The 21,193-nt window shown below is 48.3% G+C and overlaps 1 protein-coding gene across 1 annotated transcript in view; it reads right to left on the reverse strand.

Moving 5' to 3' along the window:
* The window catches only part of CPA2 (carboxypeptidase A2), a 37,395-nt gene extending 36,383 nt beyond the window's left edge, over positions 1-1,012 (reverse strand). Inside the window, exon 1 of the mRNA XM_085653615.1 lies at positions 889-1,012. Within this exon, the coding sequence (XP_085509741.1) occupies positions 889-953 (65 nt within the window). The 5' untranslated portion in view covers positions 954-1,012. The remainder of the gene's footprint in view (positions 1-888) is intronic.
* Between the last annotated feature and the right edge of the window lie 20,181 nt (positions 1,013-21,193).

Here is a 21,193-nt window from a genome sequence, read left to right on the forward strand (position 1 = left end):
GTGGGCATGGAGATATTGTGTAAGCTTTCCATGCATCATGTGATGCTTTTTAGATCGGCAGGGTTTCTTTTTGACGAGTTTAAAGATTGTGCATTTGTAAGTTTACAGATTAAAATAGGAGCTGAGATTGTTGCTTAAGTGATGTTCGACAGCCTTTCAAAGCTACTGGCCTGCAGGGAAAATCGTTATGTTTCTGACAGCCCATTTCTGCTTTTTGACATTACTTCCTGTCTACATTAAACTTGCAGTCACGCTTAGGATCAGCATGAGGCTGTGCCGCCGTTGTTATTACCAATGTAGAAACAAACTCATGTAAACTTAATCTGAATATTCTAAAACTACATATTTATAACTGGTGGTTTCATGGTATTAATAAACATCGAAAATGTATTTCACTGTTTGTGTAAAAGGTTACCTCTCAAGAGTTGACATCAATCAGAATAATTGATCACTTTTGAGCTGCTAGCCAATAAGCAAGCATCACCTTCTGATGCATTTACCAGACCAACCATGAGCTTCCTTCTAACCACTGTAGAGGCGTCCAAAAGTATATTCAGGATAGAACCTGGTGCAGCAGCACAAAAACCAACATTCACTTAAACACACAGATCCTTCTTAAAATGCATTGCTTCTTCTGCATTTCATTAAAAGAAGGTCACAGTTTCTGGTACCTACTTCAAGTCAGTTGCAGCTCACTCTGAAGAAGTCCACAAACAAACCAACAGGCTTGCCTTCAGAAAATAACGCGAAATGTCTGTTCCTCCAACATCTCACTAGCTACAATGTTTTACATCTCCCACCCCCTGTGGACTTTGATGTTAGAAACATAAACAACAAATGAGCAAAATATTCTTTAGTTTAATGAAGAGGCATTGTGTTAAATCTCACCCAACAAAAGTCTCCTCGCAGAAGACAGCCCCGAAGAGGGCTGTCCAAAACAGCAAGGCCTTCATGGTGGCAGGATTCAGGTGTAACAGACCCTGTGGCTCTGCCAACCTGTACTTATAGGGAGGTGCGCAGGAACTTTGCCTGTGGAGGCAGCTGCGCCTGGCTCTCCAGTTGGTCCGTTCCCACACGCTACCGTGCAAAGAGCGCTTCAAGGCTCTCTGCAGATTACAGACTGTGACCGACCTCCAGACACTTTCCAGTTTAGCTGATGAAATATCCCCCCAAACCCCTCCCCCCGAGACGCAAGAGCAGAAACACTGTGAAGAGCAGGTGTAAAGTCACTTGGTGAAAATGTGAGCAACCACAGACACAGACTAGAGTGGATCGAGAACCAATAACCTCCACCAGTGGGTCCAACACTATTTTTTTTAGCAATCCAGGTGTCAATTGCTAAATTCTGCTAATGAGTGCCCTACCTAATGGTGAAGATGCTTATAAAGGACAGGGTCCGCTCAAGAAAAGTACTATGAGTTGATTCTAAAAACCTCCCCAACAGCACTTCTTACCTTCTCAGGTGGTTTTACGTCACAATTTGAAGGTCAAAATGATTGGTCTGCACAAATATTGCATCCACAATATCGTGGCTAGGTTTTGAGCTGATACCATTAATCTTGGACCCAAAAATAACCTAATGTTAGGATCAAGACTCACACCTGTGCTCCTGGAAGAGAAGGAAACGTAAGGTGGTAATGTGTGTTGAGCCAGCCCAGCCACGGAGGAGCCTTTTTGCATAAGAGCCCCATTTTAAGGCAGCAGAGCTGATCACTGAAATGGGGCTATAGCACCCCTGGACTCCACTCATAGCATTGAGTAACAAGTGTTGCCTGAGGTGGTGAGGCACAAAGCTGTAGCTAAAGGTCAACATGGTGTTGTCTTATATTCCATTTATTGGTCAAATTACTGAGTATTTTATATTCTGCTACATGTGGGTATTGCGATAACGGGCAATTGTGCACTGCTCTTTTTCTGTAAAGCATCTCTTAAAAAACAACAGCTTTACAATTGATGATGCACCAGAAGATCTTCCCTCCACCCACTACCCTCAGCCAAGATTTCAAGAGCAGCAGTAATCAGGATTAGTCTAAGGAGTGTCTTTTGGTAAGCAGTTTGGTGGTTTTCGTGGGGTGGTATTGTTACAGCTACTCCAACACCAGGACTACCCCGAGCCATTTGCACCTTTGAGTGGCTCTACTCTCCAGCAGTGTTAAGCCAATTAGAGTCTGGGTTCCATCATCTCTTCATGACGAACACTGTATGAATAAGACACATATGGCCTAATTTGGAATTTGGCAGGCAGATTACTCTGTCACAAACGTGAAGGATATCCCACCCACCTTATTAAAAGTGACACAGAATATGATGCACTTGCAATGAGGCAGACATGGCATCCGCTGCCTTTGTGAATGAGTAACCCATCTGGCAAACTCTAAGTTAGGCCCATAGTTCTGATTTAATGGAGAATGCACTGAAAATCCCTATAGCAATTTCCCTACCTGAACTTCTTCTGTAGTGCCACCTTATTCAGTGTTCCTTTTGTGATGAGAGTCTTCCCTGTAAGACTACTCCTAGTCCACCAATAGTTCTGCCAAGGTGTTGGAGGTATATCTACCAAAAAGGGCGGAGGACAAGCCACCTAGTCTAGAGTGACTGACCCACTGTGCACAATATTTAAGTTCTAATGAAATAGTCTCTTGGTTGACAGGAAACAACAGGGGCAGGACTCAAGACATATATGTGTGTTCCCTGGCACAAAACTGATGGGGCATCTTGGAAGGGGGTGGAGACTAGGGCGGCAGATCATTATTCTTGCTTGTAGCCAACCTCATCTCTCCCTCGCTTCCAATTAGGCCTTCTCATCCGACTCGAGAAATTGTAGGTGGTCCTGGCATCACCTCAGGTAGCTGATACCTTTGCACCCTTTATAGATGGCCAGGAGTAAGCCTGAAACAGTGAAAATGTGGGTGGTGGTTTTGACCAGGATTTGCATTCAAATGCTCAGGTGTACATATTTTTTATTATGGGTGGCTACTGAGTGGAGTCCAGCTTTTCTGAGACCCTTGATGGTTGGCTCGGACTGCAACTATCAAGTTATTTAATTGACTTTGGCTACATAAATAGATGGTGAATATAAACAAAAGCTATGAATTCCTTTGCATTTTTTAACTTTTGAAGTTTGTAGTGTGTGATTATTTAATCATAAAAGTGTTCCTGTAACCACAAATTGAGTGTGACCACCTAAATGGGAGTTCTGATTCATCCATCCTGTTTTATGATTCCTTAACATTATGCTCACGTATCTTTGACTTGTGATGAATTAATTCAATGTAAAATTACTTAAATCAAGAAACTAAGATTACTTCTTTGTTTCAAATAATTTGAAATGTGTATTTGAGCTACGCAACAATGTCAAGGTTTATTAATGTGATTATTTCCTATATGCTCATTTTTTGTCCTCTTCTCTTTTTTTATTTTGATGCCTGTCTTTCCTTTTTATTTCCCTCTTTTCCTAACATCATCAGCACAGTAGAAGGAGGGTGGAGGAGTCGCGTGCATCTGTATTCCTGTAGGAAGTGATAGAGGATCAGCTCAAGATCTGTCTCCTGTTGACAAGTTATCAATATCACTTTCTTGATGGTGTGCAAGAATCTCTTAATGTTGTCATTGGTTTGAGACCACCAAGGTGTGATCTTCCTCCAGTGGTGAATGGCTATTGACTCAAGATGCAGACAAAAGTTACAATCCAGAAACAGGTGTCAGTTGTGTATTTTGCCTTCCTTGGGGATGGTCAACAGAATCTCATCAACTCCAGTGGCGTAACACAACTTGCGGGACACCCCTGCAAAGTGCATGGAAGGACCCTCCCCATGCTCCTGACCCAGTCAGGAGCTCTCAGGCCCACCCATGCACAGTGCGGGAGAGGGCTCCCTGGAGCCCAGGGGCACCCCTCAACCGGAGGTTACGGGGGCTATTGTTACTCCACTGATGAACTTGAGGGCCACTGCCTCCGTGAAGTTGGTGGACATCAGCTCAACATCAAGGTCCCAAGTGTACTTTCCCAACCTAACCACAGTTGGCACATAAATAACAGCTTATCTTCTCCTTTGGCTCCATGCTCAAATCTTCACACCGCATATCCACCAGCTCTCATCTTCCCCTGAAGCCTGGCATAAGGCAGCAGACCATTGCCTGCTAGTCTAAACCAGGGAAGCACACTTGCTTCTGAATGCATGTCTTTACAACTTCATGGTATCTTACATGTGCCAACTTTACCCTGGGGGTGAGGGAGTGGGTTATGATCATGTATGACCCCCCTAAGTACAAGCTTCTTGGCAAACTGCAAGTTTAAGAAGAATGTTCAATTTATCACAAGGCATGGGAACATGAGCATAACGTTAAAGAATTGTCCATGTTCATTTGGGTAAATCCTGAGTAACATTACAGCTTGCTCTTTGTATCAAATAAGTGCAGGCTCTCTGACTTGGTGCAACAGGGGTCACAATGGCAGCTTATCTTTCACACTTGTACTTGAGGCATTGCAATCATCATGCCTGTCCAACTGTAATGAGAAACTAAGTCAGTTTACTATTTTTCCAGCGCAATCGGTGTTACATAAATTAGGAACAGAGATTTAGTTGTGCTACCTCCAAATTTCAGATCCTTTAAATAGATCTCTAAGGGGCTTCACTTCTAATACTGTCAGCAAAATATAGGTATGACAACAAGTTATTTAATTGACCTTGGCTACAAAAATAAATGGCCAATATAATCAAAACCTATAATTTCCTTTGTGTTTTTCACCTTTTGAAGCTTATATTGTGTGATTATGTAATCATAACAACATTCCTGTAACCGCATTTTGGCTGTGACCAGTTAAATGGGAGATTTGATACATCCAACCGTTTTTATAATTCTTTAACATTATGCTCACGTATCTTTGACTTGTGATGAATTCGTTCAATGTCAAATTACTTAAATCAAGAACATTTGATTACTTTTTTATTTCAAAGGATTTGAAGTGTGTTATTTGAGCCACACAACAATGTCAAGGTTTATATTTTGCGATTATTTCCTATATGCTAATTTTTGTCCTCTTCTCTTTTTTATTTTGATGCCTATCTTTCCTTTCCCTTTGCCTCTTTCTCTACCCTCATCAACTAATCTCCTTGTGTACTAATTGGTGTTTCAATGTATACCTATGTATATCTCTTGTAGTAACCGTGTTTCTAATTAAGAGTAGGCCCTGATGAAGCGACAAGTAATAAAACCTTTTCTTATTTCTGATTAAAATACATCAACTTTAAAATTTTGGAGTATAACATGAATTTCTTTAACCACAATTGATCGACCTCCAACATGTGTCTTCTAAAAATGCCCACATCACCTTTACTTGTGGTATATAACCCACTGTACCAAGTGGTCTTAATAGTCCATCCTTGCTTATTTGGCTGTGTTGGATGTATATTAAGAGTTCTGGTGCAAAGTGTTATGTAGTATGCCTTGGTGGGTAAAACCATGTGTTGTTTCCTGCTAAAAGATTGTTGCACAGCATTATGGTGGTGGGGGTGGGGGGCAGGTGTGGCAACACATGCCCACATTAGGTGGCCATCTCAATACATCTGTAAAGTTCTGACAGTTGCTGATGTGTCCATGTTATCTTGGCAGCCTGCACCTTCAGGGGGGGGTCAGCCATCACCGTAGACGGTGAGTATGTTTAAGATAAAGAACTGCAGCTTAGGTTCAGAAACATTCACTTTTGTCACCCTTATCCGTTGGAAACTCGAGATTTTCTCTCTTGCGCAGGCATAGAATAGGCTGTCACTGACGGGGAGAACACCAGGGAGGCAATCAGGATCTCCCAGATGGCCCTCTCGAAAAGCTTTGCCATTAAGGATACTCCAAAGCTTAGCCATGTATGTCTTCAGAGTCCAAACATAGGTGGAGAACAATGTGATAGACCTGGAGTATTTCCGGAACTAAAACTGGGGGCAGGCAGCATTCAGGTCTAGCTCTGAGACCCACTAGACTGCAGTGAGGTCTTCCATGTCATCCATTGTTGGGACCAGGGCCTTTACCAACTGATGGCTCAATTAATGAACTGTATATCTACACAAATGCTGCACACTTGGCTCAGCTGCTGTGCCTACTCAGTAACAATAATTGGGAAGTCTTAAGGAGTCTGCCTCATGTCCTCTATTTTCTACAGTCCTTGCTCCTGACATTCAACAGTATACGGCGGTGAACTAGGAACTCCAGTTCAAAGAATAAGATAATGAGGAGTTTTGCTGTGTTATTCTTCATGCACTCTGTCCCTTGGAACCGCGATTGGAACTGTGCCAGCATATCCTCAACAGCATACAAGATAATGTTGAGTGCAAACCATGGTAACAGCATCCATGTCACCGTCTGGCATCTCAGCAGAGTTCATATGAAAGACTCAATTACAAAAACTCACCTTCAGATCCACCAGCCCGTTTGCAATTTAGTAGGAGGGAGATGTGTCTATAAGCATCTTTGTGGGGTGTCACTCTGGACTGGGTCTCAAGGTTTGGAACTAACTTGCTTGCAAGACATTGATACAGGCCTTCAAAACAATGAGAGCTGTCACCTACACCCTCTGTACCTTGACTCTACACTCGGGATGATTTTTGCCTCTACTCTGTTCTAATGCATATGTAATTGTGGGTTTTGATTCCTAGATGATACATGGCAGAGGGCCTTCTTTTGAGCTGTGTATGATCCATACTCCTGAGCGTGAAGTGAAACTTCTCTCTTGGCTCCTTGTGAGTGGCATACTTTTGCAAAGTAATTAAGCTTCCCAAAGAAAGAACATTTGCTCTCCTGCACCAGGCTCTTTTTTAGGGAGGGTAGTCTTTTTCTTATCGTTAGTCCTGTTCTTTGATTTTTGCTGGGACAGTTCTGCCATGCCATTCACTTTTATCCGGTGTTTGAGTTCCACCTGCTTTCTTCACCTTCAAAGGCCCTGTGTGCAGTGTGCAAGCTGGGCTTCCCACAATCCTAGCGACTGGTCAGGCTCTAAGATGTTCCTCAGAGGCATGCACTACTTCCCTAGAATGAGTTGATAGGATGGGCATGTTTGAATTATACAAGCTAATACTTGCTATGCGCATTCACTACTTCCCACAAGCTCACCGTGTTTGCAGACAGGCACGGAATGCATCAATACATTCTCAAGGCTCTTGGCAGGCCTGTTCCAGCAGGAATCTCTCAAATGTAATGTTCATCTGGAGGTCGTTGTTGATTTCTGCCAGGACCATTACCACTGCCACAAGCTCATCATCAACAGCATCATGGAATCCGGGTGTGGGTGTACCTCCTCTAATGCTTCACGGTTTCATCTTTTACCTTTAATTTTCAGGAATTTGTTGAGCCTTGCCACCCACAAGTTCCATATGTGTCCATTAGTCGATGGTGACATATGGGAGAGACAGCTGGAGGCCCCACATGTATCTTGGTCTGGCATGAGTGCATAGGGTGGGTACAGATGCAGCCTTGGGTACACCACACTGTAAGCCTCGGTGCGATGGTCATAAACAAGACCTCCTCATGCCAGTGGGCACTGTCTCCATGCACTGTAGGCGTGAGACAGCCACTGTCACCAGTTGGTAGATGAAAGAACCAGAGTACAGGCTGTCATCATGTGGGGTTATGTGCAGCTGTTGAGAGAGGACAGTAGAAATGAAGTAGTGGCACACCATTAAACTAACTTCAGAAATGACAACCCTGTCCCGTAACCAATTTAGTGGGCTCTGATGTGCACCATGAAAGGACCTGCAGGCCTGATCAAACCCATGGTGTATCCCAAGCAATAAATAGTGGGCCTGTCTCTCACACCCCTTCATCCATCACTAAGCACTGCCTCCCATAACACGATAACCACACCTCAGTGGTCATCATGCAGAACATGATCCAAAAACTTCACACATAGATTCAAAATAAAAGGAATACCTTTCCAACCACATATTTCCATCCACACACCCTACACGGTGTAGCATGCTACTCCTGTAGGGAAGCGCTTCAGCACCCCTCATTGGGCTAGTAAGAGCGAATTAAATGTTACAATACAATAACACACCTGACCTTTAAGAAAATCTTCCATTTAACCTGTCGTCCAGTCAGAACTTGCAGATACAATGAAATCAAACAAGAAAAAAGAAGTAGAAAAAATGTTTAAAAAAATTAAACCCCCTCTTTTCTAAAGTAAGAGACCATTTTAACTGCACAATGTTTCTATCATTACATGTCGTTGTTTTATTTTATGATGGCGTCAATGCCCACGTGACTGACCCCTAGGAGGTGCTTTGTCATGACAACTGCTCTTCCTGCCACATTCTTCAGTGCTGCTCCTGCCATCATGGCCACAGTTCTGGGCAAGCCAGGCCCTCGTGCTATGTGCTTTGTAGTCCCGACTGAGTTTGGGTTTAGACCTCTGGTTGCCCTTCTGCGCGCAAGGCCTCTTCGGGCCCGACCGCTTGCAGTACTCGGGCTCAGTTTCGCTGTTGCCCCAGGAAGTGCTGTCAGAGGCCGAGCCGTCGTCGGTGGTGTCGATGCAGCGCACGCGCTGGTGGACACTGCGCGGGCAGAACCTGCGTCTTTGTCTTTTCTGGGGCTGCCCGGGCGTTCTGGTGTACATGGCTTCCGTCGAGCGCGAGATCCGCACGTGGACATTTTTGTTCTGAGTCCTGAACAGATTTAAAAAGGAATTCCAGGAACGGGGCTTCTTATGGAGGTTGCAGGCTGACGAGTCTACCAAGACATGAAAAGAACAATACAAGGAAAGGAATGAGCCGAACATCAACATATTTTAAGCATAAAATCAATTTGACATTTTTGTGAACGGCTAGCAGCTGTTTTCTGGTGGACAGTGGTACTGTATTGCATTCTCAACTTCATCACAGTGTAGTCAGAAGGAAATATTTGCCATTATCATTAACATCACCATCCTCCCACCGCTGCACAACCCTTCAAACTGAGTTTTAACCAGTCCACAGTGAGAGGTTGGAGCATGCACAAGCATTGCCGCCCCATCTTTTACCTTGTCCTAGTTCTCAGTATGAGGAGTCACCACTTCCAACGAGAGGTACCTGCAGCCCAAATAAAATACTGTTTTCCTTCATGCGGTTACAATGTAAGGCTGTTCTGTCCTAGCCTCCTGACAGGCCATCTGCTGGATCCGACATACATTTAGTATTCTTCTGAGTAGCCCGTTGCTGGATCTGACAGACATTTGGTAGCCTATCGCCTGTCTGCGATGATTCGGGAACGCTCCCTTTCTGAGAGCGATTATTGTTCACTTAGATAGGTCCAGCTGAGTTTGAGGAATAGGGGCATGGGGCTAGCAAGTGGTACAGGAAACCCTTGCGCTGGTACTGTAGAATTAGCATAGGCGGGAACTTTGGTACATCGAAGCAGGTTGTAAGGATTCCCAGCCATCTATTTCCCACCATTGGTTATGCAAAGAAGACAAAATGGTGACCGGCCACATTGCTCTGGCCTAACTACAACTATCCAACTTTCACTGTTGCATCGATGTCCGTCTGGTATGTTGGTGTGGGCTAAAAGCCTGGGGGAATATATGGCAGCTGACCCACTGTGATTGGGTTGACAGCTATGGAGCGAAGCACAGGCAGCGTACTTCAGACACAAACTATGGAATCATTGAAATAATGGACTAACATGCTATGACTCTATAAGTGCGGGTTGTATGGGGATTGATTGTGATTACTTTGGATTTGGAATTGCTGTTGTCCACTTTGTTGAATGGAGCCCTTATAACATGAGGCAAGGAAAGAGCGTTTAGTTTCCAACAAGTCCGGGAAGATGAAGGCGCTTGGGTCGGGGGTACTTGTGGCAAGGGGCTAGAGAAACAAGAGCCTAGGAAACAGTTTCCTCCTATTGCAATCTTTCTGAAAATAGCCCAAAAAGAAAAATCAGGAAACACTGGCTGAAGTATTCTGAGAGAAGGGTGATCAGAGTGTCAAATAGTCCCTTGAGCAAGGTTTGCATCCCCCTCCTTTTTCAGTTTCTGTCCCTTCTCCACTGTCATTCTAGAACTCCTCTGAACTGAAGGATATGAAACAGGGCGATGGTGCTAAGACTGACACCAGTGTTCGACTGGCCTCTAAAAATAGTGCAGCAGTAGATGGCAACCTGGTATTGCCGGCAGATGCGGCCACTTGCAGCAGTTGCAGCCTGTTCTTTTAGCATGAAGAAGATTCCTATATGCATTATGGCAGAAGTGATGTGCTGCATTGCAAATGGAAAGAGATGGAAAGATCATCTTTCAAAGGTTCCTCACAAAGATGTACCATTGACTGAGAAATCGGATCTTCTCCAGCCTGTTCTGGTTGATCTTATATAGTTTAACATTGAGAACCACACTTCTGTGACCTTGAAGGACACTTCATCTAGTGACCCTGTGGACAAGAGAGTAGATGGAGTATTTGGTAAAAGCAACGTATACTTTAATTAAGAACTTTTGCAGCCACTCTTTATGATATTAATTAATTATGCAGCTCGATTGCTAGTAAACAATTTTCAGCCTTTGTTTGTAGGGTTCATGCGGTGTAAAGTACAAAGGCACTGCCAATTTAGTAAATGTAGAGCATCCGTAAATGCAACCCTGCAATTGGAAGGTGAACAGAGTACATAAATCTTTTATACTGCTCCTTCCTTTTCTGTGACAGACTGTTCCGTGCACACGCATAGGATATGTTCCACATTCCATAAAAGTTTTAAGGAAAGGAAGCATGGTCTTACTTTTACAGACATTCTGAAATCTCATCCCTCTTCCTCAAGATATTCAAAATACAAGCATTGCACACATTACTATTAGCTTCCCCTCCCAGTTCCCTACAACAGAGGACTTGTTGTTTCAGAGCTTTACAGGATGGAGGCAAGAAACCTCCAGGTTGGCCCCTAACCCTACCGTAGCTTTTCCAGGACAGTAGTCCTGACTTTGCCACAGATCGTTTCTGGATTTCCGGAGTAGGACATGATATGACGACATGATATATAAAAGAGTTTGCCTCAAGCCAAGAGATCGAGTCAATACTAAACTGGCATATGGTTTTCTTTTTTGTCCATCTGTTTAAGTGATCTTGATAATGCACAGAAAAGGCTTTGATTGGAAAATAAACTGGTATGTGTTTCCGGACAGAAGCTCAAAAGAAACATTCATTAGGTCAAGAAGAGCTGTCTGGGGTTCTGCTCCTTCTGGCTGTGTTTATTTCCCCTATCCAGATCAGCGAGCGGCGGTTCGGACAATGTAATGACAAATGAATATCTCAACCATCAGGGAGAAAGCACTCCAGGTTAGCAGTATGGTACAGAGGTTACCATACAGACAGACCTATCGATGGAGAAGCACTCACTTTTCTAGTACTAGCAGTGGATCTTTGCTGGAAGAGGATGTTGTGGTTCTTCTTACTGCAGGAATTGTCTCGGAGTAGATCTTCTTGCTCTCCACACCCTCTAAACTCCTATGCCTCTCCCAGTAGGTGCCCAGGAACCAACAGCTATCAGAGTGCAAGGTGAGAGATTAGAGCAGGAACATTAGAGTCTGGTTAGGGGAATGGCTACAGCTGTGCAAGTCACATTGCAGTTGCACTGGGGGTGCGTATAATCATTGAGGGCCTCCTGCTTCCTTGCAGGTTTGTTGTCGGTTTTTTGAAGTTACATTTTGTGCACCTTGTTTTCAGCCTGAGCCTGGGAAATTACACCAATTGAGTTTAGAGTGCTGTAGTTAAAGCTTTCAGGGAACCATGGATTGGAAGCCTATGGGAGCTTTGTATCCACACTCTTCTGAGACTTCTCATTGGATCATCCAATTTCAAGGCCTCTTATCCAAGTACAAGTCTGGGACACCTCTTTGCTGTTGGCTTCACTAGTGGGACCTCTCTTTGAGTCCTTGGTGGAGCCAACCATTTCCCCCATTTTTTTTGTGTTTCCTGGGACAACCCCGTGGTATGTAGACATTTTGTTCCTGTTTGGTGCCCTAATCCATCACTCGCTTCCAGGGAATCAAGGAGGGGGAAGATACCGCCCTTCAGAATTTGGCAATGTCTCACTTTTTCTAGCACGGTACCAGTCTCCGGCAGGGTTTGTCTATGACTGTGTCGCCGATGCTGCCTATGACTCCTGGAAGTGCCACTACTGGGGAAGGATATATTGGCCTCCCAATCACTATTGATAGTGTGGTAAAAATTGGATGCCAGTATTGGGCGATCTGAGGGCACTCCCATATCAGGTGGTAAGTTAGTAAACCGCATGTTAGGTAAGTTGTAGGTAAGAAGCTGAGTTGAAAAAGTCTGATCCTTGACGATATGGCCAATACTCTGTGCAACATGCGGACATGTCTCCTGTCAGAGTCATCTAGGGGACCTAGCCATTCCTCCCACCGAGAGCATAGTGGCATGGACAGGTCTGAGGAATTCAGTATAAGGGATTTTTAGATCTGAGAGATGACCTTCTCTTCAACAGGGCCCATTAGGTTTTGTGATTCCAGGGGGCTGGATTTGTGGATGGTCTCAAGGGATTTGCAGTGTTGTTCAAGGTTGTGGCATATCTGAAGGTATCTAAAGAATTGGGATCTGGGCAGGTCGTATTCTTTTTGCAGGATTTGGAATGTTTTGATGTGAGATGCCTTCCATGTCTCTCCAACTGTGGAGATCCCTATTTTATGCCATGCCCCAAATTCAGCCAGGAAACATACATGTCGTAGCCATCGTCCTGTACACAACAGAGTCTCCAGTGTCATCTGCTTGTGCTAACCTCTCCATTTTAGCGCCGATCACCATGTCAAAAGGACCACCCAAGTGGGTTCTGGAAGGTGAGATTGGATGGAGTTCTGTAGGAAACTGGGTTATGTTGCAGTTATCCCCTACTTTTTGCCTGATATCCGATGCAACTTTGACTTAAAGTCTACTGGGTTCCTGCTAACCAGGTACCCAGTACCAGTGTTCTTTCCCTAAACTGTACCATTGTTCCACAATTGGCACCACTTTAGGCTCCATGTAAGTCCCTGGTAAATGGTACCCCTGGTACCTAGGGTATTTGGACTAGAGAGGGCCCCTAAGGGCTGCAGCACGAATTGTAGCACCCTAAGAGGGCCCTCACCAAGCTCATGCAAAACTTCCATTGCAGGTTGCATGCCTTGGTGCAGAGAAAAGTGAAGAGTCGAGAAGGCACACATCCTTGTGTGCCATGCCTGCAAAACACTACATGTGGTATAAATAAGTCAGCTCTGCAGCAAGCCCTATAGCCCTAAGGCAGGGTGCACTATACCCCATGTGTGGGCATATCTGCATGAGAGGAATTGTCCCTGTGATATCTAAGTCCATTCTTAGATATCACATGTGCACAGGGATGTCATAACGAGTACATGGAATGGACACTCGTGATTATGAGTTCCCCAGCTACATGATGGCTTCACTGTACCCCCAGATTTTTGGTACCAAACGTCTTGTATTAATGAACCTACACTGATGCCAGTGTTGGACTTATTAATAAATGCACCCAGCGGGCACCTTAGAGGTGCCTACTGAAAAAGTACCAACTCCTAGTGTGTTGACTGACTGGTCTTGGCCAGTTAGCCGCCACCGATGAGGATCTGGTCTCCTGAGGTGAAAGCCTTCGCTCTCAAAGGTCAGGAACATAGCCTGCTCTAGGCAGAGGTGTTTACACCACCTCCACACAGGATCTACATTCCAGGGTGGTAAGCTTCAAAGACTCTGCCGCCTTTGTTATGCGACTCAGGCCTCTCCAGATAGTGAAGATGACCACCCCATGTCCAGACCTCCTTTTTGGCAGCAAGGCAGGTGGGAAAACTAGTAAGATTAGGAGATGTGTCCCACACCAAGCCAACACCACCCCTAAGGTGGACGAGCTGATTTGGACATTACCATTGCTGATTCCTCCATCTTGTTTTGGACAGAATGAGCTTTCTAGGGTCAGGGATATGCAAACTTTGCACAGCAATGGTCATATAGAGGGGGTAGACACCCTAAAAGTAGGTAGCCCATTGGCTACTACCTGTCACTCCCCTTAACGTCCCTAAATTGAATATTTAGGTGGCACCCCTGAATCCAAGAACTTGGATTTGACGAATCAAGAGAAGAAGGATGAAGAAGAATCACTGCCTGGCAAGAACTGCAGAAGCACTGCAAACTTTTGGCAGGGAACCCTGCTTACCCACAACTCTATCGACAATCACAGCAGAGTGACTGATCCTGCAAGCTGGAGATCTACCACAGGCTTGGGAAGCCTGCCAGCACTACAGTCTCCCTAGGAGTATCGGAGCTACTCCCCTGCAGTTTGCAAGCACCGAAAAGCAGAGTCTGGTCCCCCGCCTTGCAGCTCACCAGCCCAACCAATGCCGCAGATGACCAGGAGAAGGTACCCATGCTCTTAACTGTCAGATCTGTCTCCCCACCCAGTGTGAAGACACCAGGACCAACCGAAACTGTGCAGCAATAATACCGGGGTACCAGACACCCTGCACCAAATAGCAACAGCGAGAGTCCAATCCTGATTCTCACTGCACCATGACCGAACAGCCATCGAGGGACATCAGCATCACTGAGACCCACTTTGTAAGTGGCCCAGCTGTTTGTCCCTAATCGTAAGGATCAACTTTGTAGACCTGACACAGCCAATCTATTACTCTGCACCGAGCCACCTGGCCTGAGTACCGAAGACCCATCAGCACCCCCTTGCTCCAAGACCCCTTGTGAGCCAAGCCCCGGTTTGGGTGCTCTGGGGCTTGTCCCCAAATCCCCCTTTGCAGCCTATTTCCAGGTGGCCCTCTTTCTCTGTAGCGCGCACAGCTACCAACCTCACCAGCACCCTGCTCCTGGCTACACCCAAGCAATTCCTGAAGAACTACTGGTAGTACTTTAGACCTTGGCACACTACAACCCGAAACCCAGTAAGTGAACCCCTGAAACCAGCATTACTTACCGTTATGCATATATGACTTTTCCTTCTATAGTATTGCATGTGCGTAAAGGCGCACAACTTTGAAAGATTTGCTTATCAGTAAAAATTGATAACACAAACACTATGTACTTTTGAACAAAGTTCTTGGTTTTACAAAATTTGTAAAAAGAAGGGCTATTTTTCTAATTAGGTCTCGGATTTATTCTTTGAGTGTATGTCTCATTTATTGCCTCTGTGAGTACAACAAATGCTTAGCACTACCCTCTGACAAGCCTAACTGCTTGCCCACACTACCACAAAAGAGAGCATATGTATTATCGACTTTAGCCTTTGTAAACCCATTTGGGACTCACAGGACTCTCTATCCAGTGTACTTCTTTTTTGTGCACTATAGAGAGAGCCAGCTTCCTACAGGTTCCCATAAGGCGTAAGTCAAACGTTGTTGTTTTTTTTTTTTTGCAAATACAATTTTTATTACATAACTCAGTTACAATTACCAACAACAATGGTCATCAAATCAATGGTCATCTCCCGCGTACAGGGACCAGCGCTTGGCGCAGCCTAAACCACTTCCAGCTACAATTGCACTGTCCCCCAGCACTCCCCTATGCAAGTGCACCCTCCCCCCACCCTCATGTCAGTGTGCCATAACATCAGGTACCAGGATAAGTCTCTCTCTTAAGTAACCGTGTTAGCGGCTGCGGGCTATTCCCCATCCCCATAACCAGGCTCAGAGCAGTAAGGAGAAGGAAAGCCCTCCCGCCCCCATGCGTAGTCTATCAGGTACCTCTCTACTACTACGCCTCTGCAGGTTGCTCCAGTGCTTCAGTGCCCTCCTCCACATCTGTTCCCCACCCTTGGAGTTCAACCACTAGTGCTTCCCAAGCATGCGCCATGGCCAGTGCCTTTTCATCATTTCCCCGCAGCGCTAGCTGCAGCCGGAGCGTGCCCTCGCTACCCGCCCATTTGGTGAAGGTCGTTCTCCATCTCGTAAAGCTGGGACCAGCTTTCGCTTTCCAGTGCAGGGTGATTTCTCTTTTAGCCACCACCAGCCCTAAGTCGCAAAACTTGCTCGTGATTTTCGTGCGCGGCGTGTGGGGAAACCATAGTAGCAGACAAACTCCCATTTCCACCCCCAATTTACGCCCTGTCACTTGGGTCAAGCAATCGATGACCTCCTCCCAGTAGCAGCTTAATGCGCCACAGGACCAGAACATGTGTTTAAAGTCAGCCCCCTCCTCCCCGCAACGAGGGCATTGCGGTGTGGGGCCCCCAAAATACTGAAATAATTTGGCTGGCGTCAAGTATGCCCTATGCAAGATGAAGTACTGCACCAGTTGAAACCGGGCATTACGCGTGCTCTTCCAGGCCCGTCTCTGCAGCTTGGGCCACGTCAGAGCTGGGATGGGTTTCCCGATGTCCATTTCCCATTTATCCTTCAACGCATTCAAAGGGGTTAGGTGTTCCGTCGCCATTCTCTGATATAGGCATGTAGTGGCCTTAATCGTGCCCGCCGCCATGACCACATACTGACAGCCGGCAGCCGTCTGTGGCTCAGAAAGTCCCGCGTTCCAGTGTTTTTGTAGAGCTGCCACCAAGGCTGCGTGGAGTAGATAGTCTCCCCTCGGGATCCCGAAGGAGTCCTGCAGCCCCTGGAAAGGCTGAAGCACCCCATTGAGGTACAGGTCCCCCACCATCTGTATCCCTAGATCTTCCCAGTGAGCCAGCCCCGACCAATCCCCGCCGTGGGGGAGGGCCGTGCACATACCTAATGGGATCTCTGGGGCGTAGGGGCGGGCAATGCCAGCCTTTCGCAGGCTTCGGTTCCAACACAGCCGGAGCGTTCGCTCCTCAAGCGTTAGTTGTGACAGCTCGAGTCGCTGCTGGAAGACAATAAAAGAAAGCACATGTCGCGGGATCAGTCTGCCCTGCAGGCCTTCAGGGCCTCTAAACTCCCTATCCACTGCCTGCGTGAGCCACTGTAGCTGGGCAGCCAAATAATACCACTCGAAGTCGGGAACCGCAAGCCCCCCCTCGGCTCTGGGCCGTCGCAGAGTGGCCAGCGCCACCCGCCGTCTACCAGCTCCCCAGATGAAGCCTGTGATCATGGCCGAGAGTTTGCAGAATAGCGACACCGGCACCCAAATAGGGAGCGTACGGAAGAAATACAACAGGCGTGGGAGCGCCACCATCTTCAATAACGCCACCCGCCCAGCCACCGAGAGTGGGAGAGTGCTCCAGAATCCAATACTGCCCGCCAGGCCCCTGATTGCCCTCCCCACATTCCCTTCTAACAGGTCGTGCTGGGTGTGGTAAATACGCACTCCCAGATACGGCAGACAGCTATCCTCACAGCGGATTGCCCCCAGGGAGGGGGGGGCCAGCTCACGCTGTGTAATGGGATACACACAAGTCTTGCCCCAGTTGACTTTCAGGCCCGACAGGTGCCCGAAGTCCTTCAGTAGTGCCTTAGCGCCCTGGAGGGCCCTACCCGCGTCAGCCAGGAAAAGCAATAAATCATCCGCATAGAGGGAAATATAATGGGTTTCCCCCCGCAGCAGCAGCCCCGCATATGCGCGTCCCAGTCCAGCATGGGCCGCCAGGGGCTCGACCGCCAAGGCAAACAACAATGGTGATAATGAGCAACCGTGACTCGTTCCCCGTCGTACTGGATAAGGAGCTGATATCGTGGTCCCCGTCCGCACCCTAGCTACCGAGTTAGCATAGAGCAATCTCGTCCAGCGCACGAACCCATCCCCCAAACAAACTCCTGCAAGACCCTAAACAAGTAAGGCCACCACACTATCGAAAGCTTTCTCCATGTCAACCGATAGTGTCAAGGCGGCAGGGTAGTCCATGCAGTCCACCTCCATATCCCGCAACAGTCGCCGAATACACGTCGACGTGTTACGTCGAGGGATAAACCCAGCCTGATCGGGGTGTATCAAGGAGGGCATATGTGCCAGCAGTCGCGTGGCTAAAATTTTGCTCAGAATCTTATAGTCCACTGTTAGCATGGAGAGTGGGCGGTATGCCGTCCTGGCACCCGGGTCCCCTCCTTTTTTCAGGAGAGGTATAATCAGCGCCTCACGTGTGGAGGCGGGCAACTGACCCTCCTTCCAGGCCTCCCTGTAGACAGATTGTAATGGCGGGGCAAGCAGTTCCACGTAGGCCGCATAGAACTCCACAGGAAGCCCATCGGTCCCCGGAGTTTTCTTATGCGCCATATGTTTGGTCGCCATACGAATCTCGCCTAGCGAGATGTCACCTCCCAGCGCCTCCTTGTGAGTGGGATCTAGTCTCGGTAGTTGGGCTGTTGCCAGGAATTCCTCCAGGTCCCCAGGAGCGTCCTGCATGGTGTTAGTGTAGAGGGCGGTATAATACGTCAGAAACTGGTCATTGATCTCTCTCTGAGAGTACACCATTGTCCCCTCCCCGGTGGTCATCGAGATTATGGGAGAGCCGCGCGCATTGGGACTCGCCAACCAGGCCAGGAGCGACCCAACTTTGTCCCTTTCCGCATGCGCCCTGGTGAGGTATGCCTTGTAGTCAAAACAGCGGAGCCGCTCTACCTGCACTGCCACGTGTTCGCGCGCCGCAACCACCTCATCTTGGGATTTCTCCCCCGTGTGATGAGCTCTTTCCGTTGCGCGCAGCGTAGAGTCCGCCTTCTCTATGTCTCCCAATAGCGTTTTCCGGACCCCGGACGTGGAGGAAATGCATATCCCTCTGATGACCGCCTTGAACGAGTCCCATTCCCATGCTCTCCTCGACGCTGTCCCCGTGTTCTCTGCGAAATAATTTGTTATTCCATCGTGAACTTCCGCTTGGAAGACAGAGTCCTCCAACATCCGCGGGTTCAGGCGCCAGGTGGGTATCATCTGGCGCTGCCTGCTCCAGTGCGCTATAACCAAACAGGGGTCGTGGTCCGATATGGTTTTCACCAGATATTCACTATGGCGAGTCAGAGCCTGTACGTCAGGAGAGCACAATATGCCATCCAGGCGCACATGCAACTCATGTGGGGTAGAATAAAATGAGTAGTCCCTCTCCAGTGAGTGATGCTCCCGCCACGTGTCTACCAACCCCCATGCAGTCTGCCAGCCCAGTCTACTTCTAGCCGCCCGATGTATTGCTGATTGGGCCAAGGGTGGATAAGAACGATCCAGGCGGACATCAGCGATTGAATTAAAGTCGCCCCCCAGTATGATCGGCCCCTTTAAATACTCCGCTAAGGTCCCTGAAATGCGCGTAAAGAAGGCCGCCTGCTCTGCATTCGGGGCATAAAGGCTACATAATGTGATGTCTCTCCCATCTAACCGGCCCGCACTGCCACAAACCGGCCCTCCGGATCCACCTGCGTGGCGATGGGCTGAAAGGGAAGACCCGCTCTAACCCAGATAAGGGTACCCCGTGCAAATTTGGAATAGGTGGTGTAAAACAATTGGCCCCGCCAGCGCCTTTGAAGGGCCCGCCCCTCCGTCCGATCCAGATGAGTTTCCTGCAGAAAAGTCACCTGCACCCCTCTGCGCACCAAGTAAGCGTGGACTTTGCAGCGCTTTGTCATGGAGGTGAGCCCCCTCACATTCCAGGTTATATATTTCAACTCAGGCGGGGACGCCATCACACTGCGTAACACATACTATCCAACCTCGCCCCGTCCTAGGCACACTGACAGCACCCCAACCCCTCTCAACTCCCCAACAACCTCCAATCCCGCCCGCCCCCAGAACAGGTTCCCAACCGTAGTTACCCATCCAAATACAATACAATTAACCAACTTCTCTGATAGCCACCAGAGCCTCACAACTGGTGTGAGTAAGAGGAGGTAGGCCGGGGCCGAACGGGTGTAAGAAGAGTTCTCAACAGAAGTCCTAGCCCAGTCTCCAGAGTGTCACCCCGGACATGTCTCGCCCCCGGTACGCCCACCCTAGCCCTCCCCGCCCCCGCAATCTTGGAGAACCTGGCAATCCCCTGAGGATCCGCGGCAGCCCCATCCCTCAGTGCAGAGTCAACAGCGCAGCATAGCGTTCCTCCAGCCCCCGGCTACTCTCCTTACTGTCATCGGCATGCCAGGAATAGTTCAGGTGTTCATTATGCCGTCCGCCGTCCCCGGCGTGACATGCGGCAGCACCGCCGCATCGTCCTCGGCCTCCTCACTGTGTAGAGTGTCAGACCCTTTATGGGAGCCCGAATCCTCGGCAGGGGCAACTGCAACGGCCCCGGAGATGGCAGAGACCGCCTGCAGCGCCGCTTTCCGCTCCAACTCCGTCTGGGACGCCAGGGGGGAGCCCCTCCCAGTCAGCCGATTCCTGGCACGTCGGCCTCGACGAGGCTTCGGCAAAGACATCCGCGATTGGGCCCCCGTTCCGGTTCTGTGCGTTTCCAGCCAGCTCCATGCGGCGTCAGGGTCGTTGAAAAAGAATGTTTTGCCACCCAGTATGATCCGCAAACGCGCAGGGAACAACAGCGCGTATTGAATACCTTCGTCCCTGAGAGCTTTTTTGATCGCCAGGAACGATGACCGGTGTCGCTGGACCTCGAAGGGGTAGTCGGGGTAGATAGAGACCGACGCATTTTCCACTCGGAAGGGGCCCTGCGTCCTGGCCTTCTGGAGTATAATGTCCCGATCTTTGAAGTGCAGAAGGCGTGCAACCACCGGCCGTGGCGGTCTACCAGGGTCTAGGGGGCGAGCCGGGACCCTATGCGCTCGCTCCAACGTGTAGAACTGTGTTAGCCCCTCAGGTGCGACCTCATCTCACAGCCAAGTCTCTAGGTAGGCGAGCATGTCATTCCCCTCAATTTTTTCCGGCAGCACCCGTATGTTGTTGCGGCGGTTACGGCCCTCCGCATCCTCGGCCCTCTTCTCCAGTACCTGCACCCTCCGTTTCAAATCTTCTATAGCAGCCTCCGAGGTTTTCTGGGCTGGCGCCATCTGTTCAAGCATGACCTCCGCCTGTTTGACTCGATCAGCCAGTTTCCGGTGATCCCCCCGAAGCAACCCCAGGTCCGTGGAGACTTGCGCTATATCGTGTTGCAGCGCAATCCGTGTGTCCGATATGGCTTGGAGGATCTGGTCCAACTGCTTTTGCTGCAGGCCCCCCGAGAAGTCCCCCGCTTCGTCTCCATCTCTCTCACCGAGCGTGTCCCCCGTCGCGGCAGCGGTAGCGGCGCCCTGCTTCAGGCGTGTCTTCCCCATCACTCCACATGCAATCAAGGGCGGCTCGTCCGGAGCCCCACTGCCCCTACCCCCGGTTGTGCACGCTATGCCGGGTGAGGCCTCAGCTCC

Source organism: Triturus cristatus, chromosome 4_1, assembly GCF_964204655.1.
Source record: "Triturus cristatus chromosome 4_1, aTriCri1.1, whole genome shotgun sequence".
In the NCBI taxonomy this organism is placed as follows: Eukaryota; Metazoa; Chordata; class Amphibia; order Caudata; family Salamandridae; genus Triturus; species Triturus cristatus.